The sequence below is a fragment of the Rhipicephalus microplus genome, chromosome 4 (assembly GCF_043290135.1).
Source record: "Rhipicephalus microplus isolate Deutch F79 chromosome 4, USDA_Rmic, whole genome shotgun sequence".
Lineage (NCBI taxonomy): Eukaryota > Metazoa > Arthropoda > Arachnida > Ixodida > Ixodidae > Rhipicephalus > Rhipicephalus microplus.
In genome coordinates this window covers 66,813,020-66,826,380 of record NC_134703.1, presented here as the reverse complement: position 1 = coordinate 66,826,380, position 13,361 = coordinate 66,813,020, and the positions used below count along the sequence as shown (strand labels likewise).

Sequence of the window (13,361 nt, the reverse complement as noted above, 5' to 3'; positions counted from 1 at the left end):
TATTTGGGTGCACGTTAAAGAACACCAGGTGGTCAAAAATTTCCGGAGCCCTCCACTACGGCGTTTCTCATAATCATATGGTGCTTTTGGAACGTTAAACCCCACATATCAATCAATCAAATTCTTAAGGACAACGGCGCTGTTTGGCGCAGTTTCAAGGAGTTATCATAAAACAGCCAATATCTTTAGCAAAGTGTAAATAATTTTTAATTAACTTTGGCGGGACCACTATAAAATTGAAGAAAATAATTCAAAAAAGGGGAAACCACAGTTCGCTTTGTTTTTTTTCCAATTTTTTTTGTTTTCTGTGAACTTAATTGAGTCCCAGCTGTTCCGCCATATGAGCAATACATCAATATAGGTGGGTAGTATATTTTTGGGTATGCCGGTGCTTATGTAAGGGCAACAAACTTGAAGCCATGTGGCTAGCGTTGAATAACATCAACCTCCTTGTTATGCATATGCACACATCTAAATTTAATCGCTTCTCGCGTTTGCTGAACTTCGGCTTAAGTTTTTGTGTAGAACTTGTTGTCGGCTATTTTTTATTTTTTCTCTTTTTAGGGACCCCATAAAAGAAGAGATACGAAAAAAAGCGATTTTTCTCGCCAAATAGTCAGTTTCTCCTAAATACTGAAGGCCTTTGAAATTGACTTGTATAATGCTCTTTAAATGAGGTTCTGTTAGCGTTTACTCGTTTTGAAGATGCACCACCCAGCCCAAATGCGCGTCTTTCTAATCTGGCTCTAATGCCCCGCCGCGGTGGTCAAGTGGCAAAGGTACTTGGCTACCGACCCGCACGTCGTAGAGTCAAATCCGGGCTGCGACGGCTGCCCTTTCTATGGAGGCGAAAATGTGTTGAGCCCGTGTACTCAGATTTGGGTGCACGTTAAAGAACCCAGGTGGCTGAAATTCTCGGAGCCCTCCACTACGGCGTCTCTCATTATCATGTGCTGGTTTTGAGATGGTAAAAACCACACATCAATCAATCAATCAATCAATCAACCTCACCAAAATGTTACTACCCGGAACTCACTCAGACTGAAGGCTCGAACTGTGTATGAGTGAGTCCGAGTGAGTCGACTGATTAGTCCATTTGCCTATAGAATGACCTTGTTTGATCATCATGTAAATGCTATTTGAAACTAATTTCTCATGCAATTGGTGTTCATGTAGGCACATTTTGATATGCCTTGAATTATCTGTGGTAGTGGCTGCAAACGAGAGAGAACATTTTTTTATTGAACGAGCTGACAAAATAAGATACATTTATCGAGAGCTTCCCCAGATGGGTTGGCAGAAGCAGGCCAAGACCACCCTAAGACGATTCTTGGCTCTGGTGAATAGATATTGAAATGGTGTACGAACGATATTATCTGGAATACGTGTTAGTAGAAATGAGTATAAACGAGAATTCAGGTAAGTCTGATTGTAATGCTGAATAAGAGTAAATAGGGTCTTAGGACAGCAAAAACAAGTGGAACTCACTGGGGCACAGATCTCGCGCTTTGAACTTATACAGACTGAAACGTGCATTTTTTCAACCGGACTCAAACTAACCAAGATATAACTCACCCGCACTCATTCGGAATCAGACTCATGGCTCGATTGGAGTATCAGTAAGTCTGGGTTAGTCGATTAATGGGTGAGTTTGCCGACTTATGCGTGTGGCGTATAACAGCATTCCACGCTTTTAATCTTTGCAACAATATCCTTCTGAAAAGTATGTTATCGGCTTTCAAATAGGCTTCTTTTACAACCACAGCAATTCATCAACTGTTACTTGAAAGCAGTTACTTACTTTTTTGTAAACTCATCTTCACCACTCTTAGCCAATGACGCCCTTTTTTGCAGCTTTGTTTTATCTTGTTCTGATGTCGATTATATTGCCGTCATTTTTTCTTTTTTCTCTTGCATTAGTTATTTTACAGTATTACTACTCAGTTTGTGGCAGATTGGGTACTTGATCTGAAGAGTTGATGTGTGGAGTTTAACGTCCAAAAACCACCATATGATTATGAGAGATGCCGTAGTGTAGGGCTCCGGGAGATTTTGACCCCTAGGGCTCTTCAGCGTGCACCCAAATCTGAGAACATGGGCCTACAACATTTTCGCCTCCATCGAAAATCCCGTGACCTGCGTGTCACCAGCCGAGTACCTTAGCCACTAGACCACCGCGGCGGGGCTGATCTGAAGAGTTGTCTGTTGCGCATTTCTTCTCAGCTAGGTAACTATCGCGAAGTTATTTTATATGTGAAAGTGCTACGGGGGGTGGGGTATACCCAACCAATGTTGAAGGTGGTGAAGGATGGTTAAACTATTTTTAAGTTGCTGTAGTTATTTATATTTTGATAGTTCAACCTAACTGGTGCAGGTAACTTCGTCTTGTAAGTTCGGCTTGTTGGAAAAGAGCTGGCTTGGGTCTGGCACACTACCCCCCATTCGTACACGCATAAACATATGATTCAGGACACTAAGACAGCTTCAACTCGTTGATAAAACAGTATAATCAGTAAGATGTTGCGAACTTCGATATGTTTTGAGATTATGTAATGCATATATGAAATCTAAAGGTATTTAGCAGGCGTGGTTACAGCTCAAGCAACGCTTCGTTTATTGCATAGGGAATAATAATCAAGCAAACGGGATTATTTCATCAAACATGGTGATTTACAAAACTTTTTTAGCATGGAAACACACGCTGCTGATACCGAGAGATCAAATATAAATTAGGTAGATCTACTGATATGCGTAGCTGCGAAGGATGCTACAGTTGAAGATAGATAAAAAAAGTGTGAAAATTTTCTGATCCTTTCTATTTGTTTTGGTTGACTGATCTCGGTTGCAGTATCAAGCTGTAAAAGACCAAGAAAATCTGCTTGTTATACTTTTCCTTCACTATATTTAGCATCGCAAACACTTCTCAACAGTGACGGGAATATTGCTCCTACCATCAATCTTATTTTCCTATCCACTGTTTCCACAACTCATCGGAGTGAATGCACTGCCAGAATCGCTGCTGAGTACAAGAACGTACTTGTACGTCTACCGCGAAATGCACAAAATTAGGTCGTTCTCTTTCTTTGTTGGAACAGCACGATAATTCTCCGCTCACAACGAAATGAAAGACAAAAGGTTTTTTCGGGCAAAAGAACAAAAACAAAATTAGGGCACCCTAAGCTTCGCCTTTAAAAGTTAAACGCGACATTGATATCCTCTCCCTAGTGCCTCCATCCACCACTTAGTGTATACTTTTTATGATATGATGTTACTTGAGGAACTTTAATTGTGGATTGCATTACTGCAATTGATATTAAGCAAAGTGGCTTGTGTCAGCGAAGCTTTCGCATATGGCTGCATTGTTCCTCTTCGGTAGCATGCTGTAAAGGCCAACTCCGGCAATTTTTTGACCATGTCAAGGTAATGGTGTTTGTATGCCTCTGGGACACTCTTATCGCGTGCCCAAATGCGCAAGAAATATGAAAAATATTTTTATTAAGCAAAAAGGTGCAATACCAAAACCAATACCCAACCGGCCGTTCTGTCTGCGTATGATGTACTATTTGGTAAGAACCGGAGGCCGTATTTTTGATCTCGCCGGCACGGAGTATGAAAACTGTTAGAAGCCAGACCAGTGAAGCGCCAGCCAAACACCACAGAGGAAGAGAGGAAGCTTTTCCGTGCTATACCCATGTCCAAGACCACCGCTGTCACCTTGTGGTCAGCAAAATTAACGCTGTAGCGGCCAAAGTAGCGATGCCATCGGCTACGTCACTTTCGTTAACATGCCAAACATGACGTCACAGACACAGTGTTGCCAATTTTTCTGGAAAGCGAGGGGAACTTTTCGAGGCAACCTTCAAAATTCACTTGAAACAATCAGCACATCTCTCAAGCCTGTAATTTGGCATAAATGACGGAAATGTGCAAAGGAACGTACCCAGTGAATTTCATTGAGACCGATTAATCTCGAAGGATTGCCGGAGTTGGCCTTTGAACCACGGAGAATAATTGAATCTCTCAATATTACTTCGATATTACACGTTGTATTGCGAAGCTCGTATGCAGGACACTTCTGTTTGTAAAGCACGAAAGTTGTTTTCACTGCATTTCCAAGCAAGGAAAGGTACTTTAACTCTATTTACAAAAAATAAACAAACATGACTTTATGGTGGAACCTCTGTTTGCCTCTCAGACGCCTGGATTCAGTTCTCACTTGGACGCGGCAATTAAAAAAAATATTTTATTTGCATCTTCATCATTTTTTTTGTCACGAATAAGATTTTTCGGTCACCACGAGCGCTTCTGACGCCGACAACAATAGTGACACTGGAAATTCTGCAAAACGAGCGTTATTAAAAGAAAGATCTCCTGGCATAACAACTCCACAGCAAAGCAGGCAAACCCGTATAAAAAACGCCAGACCTGCGCGGAAGGGCCAGTACAGTCACAGCAAAAGCTAAAAGAGCGGCCTTTCAGAGCATTTTCAAAACACTCGTTGGGTACCTAATACAAGCACACTTCCTTGATACCGACTAGGGCATCAATAATAAACTTTTGAGTAGTAAGCTGGCATTCGCTATGCTATTTTTCGTCATTCTTTTTAGAAACGTGGTATCCGCTAAACACCTGGAAGGAATTTTGTGCCAATTGTCTATGCAGTGGCTGACGACGATGAAGAATTATGGCTGAAGTGGGTATGCGCCCCAGTTAATAGGGAAACAAGAACAAGCTTTTGTAATGGGTTGGAGCATGGGCCCACTCGTTACGCTATTCGCATTGTGTGACGACTCGTTGTTCTTTCACTGTTTAAAACGCTTTATAACTCGTATCAACGCGATTGCTTTCCCGACATCAAGTCTGCCTAAGGCAAGTTTGCTAACAAGTCATAAGCACCAGCGTAGCTCAGTGGTAGAATACTGAGCTTGCACCCAGTAGACCCGGGTTTCGAGCCCCACTGGGTCTTTGGTGCTAAGTTTTTTTTTCCTAATTTCGCTCGATGTGCTTACGCACACCAACGGTGGCGGCGGAAAACTGCTCGTGACTCGATTTGTGATCTCATGACAGCTTAATACGAGGTGATGTTTTACATTACCTGAACTGTCGTATGATGAAGTATGAGTGAACTGAAAAGACGCTAGGACGCGCATGCGCATACTTAGTCCGCCCATGTTCTGTAACAGGGTAACATGTACGAAAAAGCCCAAAATAGGTTGAAATATAACTGCATATTTGCTTCGTGCATAAAAATATTTATTTAAATGCAGCTAACAAGAAAGCTTGAGCAGGAAAACTAAGAAATGAAGAAAATATAAGAGCATTGCGAGAGTAACACCACCTGCAGGTATGTTACAAGAAAAAAGAACGTTCACAGTGTAGAGTGCGTAATAAAACTGCTATGAAACCACGCCTATAGGACTTATGTGAGAGATTGGGGGTAGAGAAACGACGAACATCTCTCAGCGTCCATGCAGAGGACAATATTGAAAGAAAACGGTTTACTCTGGAGCCAAGGAAGTTAAAACTAAAGCGTTCATTCTAAACTTTGCAAGTTGAGACGTGAATAGGGACGTTTGTTCTTCTTTCGAATTATGCGTGGGAGCAAAGCAAACATGGTCAATTAGAGAAAACGCAAAAAACAGGAAGAAAAAGCGAATGGGGAGAAAGGGAGTCTGAAAGTTGTCACGAGGAGACACGAAGCTGGCAACGGGAGTGCAGTGGCTGACGGGTCCAAAGGGAGAGCACGGATGTGCGTTTACTTTCGAAGAGAGAGTTCTGAGCCACGCTGCAGATCAGAACTCCCTCTTCTTCCTAAACGAAGGAGAGAAAGAGAGAGCGCCTGCTCCTCGCCACAGTGTCGGCCGTTAACGAGCGCGCCAACGCGGGCGGCGTGTTGGCGCGCTAGCGACGGCAGCGGCGGCGTTGCGGGGCCCGCGGACGCTCTTGTAGTAGAGCCACGCCGCCGCTCAATCGCGGGCAGCGGACCCGTCGTCCCCGGAGAGCTTGAACCATAGCTCCCTCGTCACCGTGGTGGCCGGCCGCTGCACGCACGCTGTGACGAACGTTGCCACGCGATGATGGGCGGGCTATGCACCCGCGCCTGCCGCCTGGTCATGGTGATCGGCATCTTCTGCTGGCCGCCCGCTCTGGCTCTCGTGCCTGGGTGAGTTGATGAGAGTAGTTTGGTATGCACGAAGAAGAATGAAAGGGTTATGACTATGTGCTTTTTTCCTCAGAAATGAGGACGGCAAATTGCATCGGTGTCATGGGAAATTTTTTCGAGACGCTGGCTAAGTTAGTCGTGGCACGTGGTCGTGGCTAAAGTGAAAGATTGTTCGAGTGTGAGTTGTGTTCATTCACGTGAGACCGTAAGTACACAGACTGAAATGGTGGTTTTGAAGGCATATGTTCTCAGTGTCTGAAATTAGGGAGCGTGATTGTTAAAACGAAAAATGAAATAGTGAAACGCGTTCTGTATTGCTGTCTTGGGGGCCTTTTCTATTAGCTCAGGCTGATATAGATGAACATTTTTCTATGGACTTAGGGCCATTCAAATAGTCTAATATACGGAGTTTTATGGTATATTAACGCTTTTTATCCCATAGTGATCTCGCGGATGCTATTTAATTGACTGGTAACACCAATGAAATTCTCCTTAACAATAGCAGGTTAAAATTTAGCCGTAGATTATTTTCAGCATTTTTACAAGAAACCCGCCACTCGTTTTCGCCTACGCCAGGAAAGCTATACGGTTGTTAGTTGCCACTCAGGTCCTTTAGTTGTAGTATTACAACCTTCGCCAAAGCTCAACATAAGATGTCATATGTGGATAACCCGCCACTCGTTTTCGCCTACGCCAGGAAAGCTATACGGATGTTAGTTGCCACTCAGGTCCTTTAGTTGTAGTATTACAACCTTCGCCAAAGCTCAACATAAGATGTCATATGTGGATATTAGGTTGCGGGTTATTTTTCAATGAAAATATTCGTGATTTTTATTCCTCCGTAATTTAAAGATATATAAACAAATGCGTCAATATCTGAAAAAAAAAGAATACTTGTCCGCTTATCTTTTAAGCACTACTTCGTATCAATATGTTTGCAATTTTTTATATCTCTTTATCCCCATTCTCTTTCCGACCCTTTTCCCCACCCCCGTACAGGGTAGCAAACCAGTTCTTCTAGGTTAACCTCCCTGTTCCTTCCTTTTATTTCTTTCTCTCTTTCTTGTCACTCTGATTTTTGTGAGTGGAACTTGAGAAAAAGTCGTACGCCTGCTAGTGTGCGTATGTGTTTCTTTGTGTGTGCTAAGTAGAAAATTGAAGCCTTACCTTAAAAACAAAAATTGTCAACTTTCCTTTTCTGAAACAACCACCAAACAGAGCGCAGTTTTCTATTAATTTTTCTATAGTCCTCGATAATAAAAATTACTTTGAAAATCACGTCGTTATCCACGTGTTATCAACAAACGTATTAATCAAACTATTCTTCATTTGGGCGATATCTTGTCAGTTCTCTTTGAATGTATTGTCATCATGAAAACCATTATCTTTTGCACTGGTCATATGTCCAGCCTCTAGCTCTCTGTTCATTTCTTTTTTTAAATGCGAAGCATTTCTTAGCGAGCTTCGGCGACTTTGAATCTATCTATCTATCTATCTATCTATCTATCTATCTATCTATCTATCTATCTATCTATCTATCTATCTATCTATCTATCTATCTATCTATCTATCTATCTATCTATCTATTTATCTATCTATTTATCTATCTATCTATCTATCTATCTATAACCGCTTACGTCTGGGTGCTCTCATCATCCCCCTATTAACTTGGGGTACACCAAAATTAGTACGGGAGGGTAAGATGGCCTGTTAAATATGACTTGCTTGTAATGACATGATTAATGTCCCAATCTGGTCGCGTATATTGTGAAACATTTTCCAAAAACAATGGCACATAACCGGGGGTGGGTAAGAGTGACTGGTGCGAGGGTATGTGCCACAGGTGATAGGGTTTTTATATATATATACTCAGGAACGGCGAGAACACACACGGGTAACTCTAACGCTTGAGCGTTAAGAATAGGCTGCCATAGGCAGCGCTGACCAGAGAATGCAAACAAATATCAGTGTTTCAGCAGGAATTGAACCCTATCATTCTGTGTGCCAATGAAGTATTCCAACACAGAGCCATTCCAGGCCTCGTATATACTTTTTAAATATTTTAAATAGACCCTAATGCTCAGTAACGTGCATGATGGTTGCAGTACTCGCTATCCGAATATAAGAACAACACATATACTCTTATGATACAGCCGTCATGTCAGCTTAACTTAATTTGTAGTTAGGCACCATCCGCTGAGGTTAATTTCTGTAGCAGTGTTGAGGGCTACAATCATTGCGCGCACCAGCACAAACCAGCGTTTCATATCAGCTGACCACTTTGGTGTTGCTAATATCCACGTTGCTATTGTTATCAATACGCAACATTAAAAAACGGGTAATAGAAAACATACGCGGCTGTTCAATGCATGTGCGTGCGTCAATTCGCACATATATTTAGCGTCACTTCATAACTTCTCGCTCAATGAAAAAAATAAAAAAAATAACATGTTTCACCTTCCATCCACATGCTTCGCGTACATCGATTCAAAAAGTACGATTCACAAAGTGATTCTGGCGTAGAACACTGCTGTCACTATCTGTAATTTTTCAAAGTTTTTCTGCGACTCTGTGGAAGACACCGTTCCAGTGACTGCGGCGATGGACGTGGATTCGCCTGGGCTTCCACCGCAACCATCGACGTCGTCCGCAGCTACCACGAGAAAGCGTACGGGCCACCCGAGTGATGCCGACAGCGAAGACACGCTGATTTACTCTACGGCCAGCGACGAGAGCTCCGATGAAGGCGACTTCGTGCCTGTGACAAGGCGGCAGCGAAAAAGAAGACTAGTGATGCCGTCTCCAACAACAAGTAAGAATGTGACGACGACGCGAGAGCCCACGATATACACAATTCTGTTTGTGCCGGTCGATGCGGCTCATAGTCTCAACCGGCTCAATCGTCAAGTCACGTCTAGGTTTCTTGAGGAACTCGCCCAGGGAGAGATCGCGGACGTGCGGATCAATGGCCGTAAGAATATCCTCGCCGTAGACGTCACTCAACGAAGCACATTGGAAGTGCTGAGCAACGTCAAGAAGTTGGATAACATCAATGTTCGCTCATATATACCTGATGGCCGCGACTCTACGGCAGGCGTCATTTACGACGTCGACATTTCCATCAGCGAAAGTGACTTTGCTGCTCTCATCAAACCGGTGTCTGCAGAACCTACTATACTGCAAGCTCGTCGCCTTGGCAAATCACGCTGCGTGAAGCTCGTGTTCAAGGGTGACAGCCTTCCATCGCAAGTCAAGGTCGGCCATTTTCGACACACAGTGCGACCCTTCGTACCGAAACCCCTTCAATGCCGGAAATGTTATAGATTGGGACATGTCAGTGCTGTTTGTACAAACCTGGCTGTGTGCTCGCTATGCTCAGAATCACATAGCGCAGACGCTTGCCAGGCAGAACTTCGAAAATGTCGAAACTGTCATGGCCCTCACGAAGCATCGTCGAAAGATTGCCCAATCATGAAAAAGGAAATGCAAGTGTTGAGGCAAATGGTCCGGGATGGCTCAACTCACAGGGAGGCCGCTGCCCAAGTACGACGCCGGCGGTCTCGTCGCCGGAGGCCCCTGAGGAGACCCAGTGCTGAAGCAAGGATTGAACCTCACCAAAAGACCGCCCGCATACCACCTCAAGCGTCCAGACACGCCGAAAACAAATCCTCCAAGCAAGACAAGAGCATCACCGGCTCGCCTGAAGCATGGCCAGCGCTGCCAACGATAGACCCACCGTTTGAGCCACCGCATCGCTCGTCTACAATCACTTCGGAACGAGAATGCGGTGATAGTCGCGACAAAGAAATCGTAGCCATGGTAAAGGCCCTTATGAATACCATTCGTATGCTCCTCACTAGCATTGACAGTCCGGCTGCAAAGAGTGCACTTCAGTTAGTGAATGCGCTGAAGCCGGTGCTATCAAGTCTGGAAAGGCACCATGGCTCCGCCTCTGCAAGCCTTTCGTAAAGAGGTCAAAGGAGCTTCGATATTCCAGTGGAATGCCCGAGGCCTCAAGCCCCGCATTTCTGATATACGACAATTTGTGTTCAAAAACCAGTTTCCAATTATTGTTATCTGTGAGCCAAGGCTACACAATGCAATACGACTATCCAGGTACGAAGCCTTCAAGTCCGCTACCTGCAACGAACAGAGTAAAGTCATTGTATATATCAGATGCGACCTTACCTATATCGAGCACCGTGTAGCACCTCACGATGACAACCAGTATGTCTGCTTGACAGTTAAACGTAGAGACCTCAATTTCACGCTTGTAGGCGCATATATATCACCTTCAAACCGTTTTGAACCTGAAAGACTACGTGCACTGTTAACAGCCACACCTGGACCATGGATCATCACCGGAGATTTCAACGCTCACCACCCACTATGGGGAAGTCAGAAGACAGACAGTCGCGGAAGGCAAGTATTCTCCTTTGCTTTGGAGCAGCAGCTGCTTTGTGTAAACGACGGAAGCCCAACGTTTTTACGGGGAACGACATACAGCAGCTGCCTTGACTTGACATTTGTGTCACGAAGCCTAAATGGAAAGGTCAAGTGGTTCGCAGACTATGAAACTCATGGAAGCGACCACATACCAACTTATTTGAAGATCAAGGGCCTGGAAAAATCGCCAAACTACGACACTTCGACTCGCATCGACTGGACAAAGTTCAGGTCACTGACGGAAAAAAGGTGTCAAGAAAATAAAGCGCCTCCTCTTGACACCCTCGAGGATATGATTAGAGGTGCTACTCAAGAAGCGACCTATCATATTCAACATACTTCAGATTATTGTCAATATCAAGCGGAATTGGAACGGCTCAGAGCAATCCGTCGTCGCGCAGAAAGAAGATATAGGCGCACTAAGTCCATTCACGACTTGAGGGAGGCAAGGCGCCTACAGAAAAAAATTCAGCGGCGAATCATTTCACTTCAATCCTTTCGCTGGAAACAACTGTGCGAATCTTTGGATCCACACAAGCCTTTGACGCAGACATGGAGGATTGTCCGTGGCCTACGAACATCGCCACATCAACATCGCCCCTTCAAGTGTCTTTCTCTCCACCAAGGACGCACCGAAATTGAAGTAGCAGAAGATTTCTGCATGAAAGTTGCCGGTCATGCGTCCGCGTGCACCACGCGCCACCTAGAAAACGCTCCAGTTTCCAGAGATTCAAGAATGGACACCTTTTTCTCTCTAGAGGAACTACAAGCGGCCTTGACGGCATGCAAACGATCTTCATCGCCTGGTCCGGATGGGATCACGTACATGGCTCTTTGCAATCTCGGAGAAGCAGCTCGACGGGCCCTTCTATCCGTGTACAACGACTCGTGGAGCAGCGGATTTATCCCCCATTCATGGAAATCCAGCCGCCTCGTCCCTGTGCTTAAACCAGGTAAATCTCCTCTGCACTTGACCTCTTATCGCCCCATCGCGCTTACCAGCTGTTTCGGGAAAGTGATGGAGAGGATGATTTTGACTCACCTGGAGTGGTACCTGGAGCACCATGAGGTATACCCTCATGCTATGACGGGCTTTCGGCGTGGGAGGTCCGCAATTGATAACGTTATAGACCTGGTCTCATCTGTTCAGCATCAAAAAAGACTGAAACGTTTATCTGCGGCGTTGTTCTTCGTGAAAGGTGCATACGATAACGTATCACATGAAGCTATTCTGGATGTCATGGAAAATGTTGGATTAGGGGGTCGGGTTTACCAATGGATCCACAGCTATCTGAAAGGCAGAACTTTCTTTGTACAGACGGAGAATGGCACAACAACGCACCATTGCAACCACCGAGGTGTGCCTCAAGGCGGCGTTCTTAGCCCCACACTTTTCAATCTAGCGCTACTCGGCCTGGTTGATGCACTTCCAGAATCTGCCCATCTATCAATATATGCAGATGACATCTGCATCTGGGCGTCAGGCGTAACACGCCTTCATTTGCGTGCCCGGCTTCAGAGAGCGGCAAAAATAGCGACAAAGTACCTGGAAGAACGGGGACTAGAGCTGTCATCAGAGAAATGCTCGCTTATAGCATTCACGCATAAGGTTATGAGCCCATATGTTATTAAAATCAACGGACACACGATCAACTACGTGAAGACCCACCGATTCCTCGGAGTCATAGTTGATCGCGACCTCTCCTGGAGCCCTCACATCGCCCATATGAAAACTAAACTCACCATGATCACCCACGTACTGAGGTTTCTTGCTGGAAAAACGTGGGGTGCATCGGTAAAAGCAATGCTCCAACTCTACACTGTTTTGTTCCTCGGTTATATGCGATACAGCTTACCCGTGCTTTGCGGGATCCGAAGAACAAACTTGCGCGTCCTCCAGTCGATCCAAGCCCAAGCCCTGAGAATATGCCTTGGTCTCCCGAGAGGCGCGTCTACAGCAGCGACAGTCATCATTGCGCGTGATTATCCAGTCAACGCATACATCCGCGTAGACGCTTTGAGAATGCACATAAGACATTTCGCTCGGCTTCCATCTCATCACCTAGCCTCACTTCGAACTTCCAGGCCCCACTCAGCGTTCAGCGCAACTGTAGCTCAGCATTGCGCAGTGCTTCCATTGCACTTCACGCATGCAGCACAGCCGCCGATACCATTATGGTGCCTACACCCACTCAAAGCCCTTCTTACAATTCCTGGCATCCAAAATAAGAAAAAGTCGTCGCATCTAGCCCTGAAACAGGCCACATTACTTTTCCTGCAAGAGAAGCACAACGGACGCCTTCACATTTACACGGATGGCTCGGTGTCTTCAGTAAGCTCTGCAGGGGCGGTGGTTATTCCCGCGAGGCACATCACAATTAAATTCATGACATCGCATTTGACGTCATCGACAGCTGCAGAACTTGCAGCCATTCGTGCAGCTCTGGAGTTTATAGTGAAAGAACCTTCGGGAATTTGGTCGATCTTCTCGGACTCGAAGGCATCTCTTCAATGTCTTATATCACCCTTTCGCCATGGACCTAATGAACAGTTAGTAGCTGAAATAAGGCTTCTTCATCACCAAGCAACCGAAAAAAAGCACAGCATAGTGTATCAGTGGATACCAGGTCATTGCGGTATATATGGCAATGACCGCGCAGATGAGGCCGCTAGATCTGCACACGATGGTACCCAATACACAGCCATCCCGTTCTCAAGAACCGACGCAGCTACAAGACTTCGTTCGCTTGCA

At 45.0% G+C, this 13,361-nt stretch overlaps 1 protein-coding gene across 2 annotated transcripts in view; it reads left to right on the top strand.

Annotated features, from left to right (window-relative positions):
• LOC119172082 (glutamate-gated chloride channel) overlaps positions 1–13,361 on the top strand; it is a 160,301-nt gene that overhangs the window by 88,894 nt on the left and 58,046 nt on the right. Inside the window, exon 1 of one of the 2 annotated variants that reach the window (XM_037423062.2) lies at positions 5,870–6,163. The exons of the other annotated variant lie outside the window; for it this stretch is intronic. Coding sequence (XP_037278959.2) covers positions 6,075–6,163 — 89 coding nt within the window. The 5' untranslated portion in view covers positions 5,870–6,074. Of the gene's footprint in view, positions 1–5,869; positions 6,164–13,361 lie in introns of those variants that run through there. 2 annotated transcript variants of the gene reach the window in all.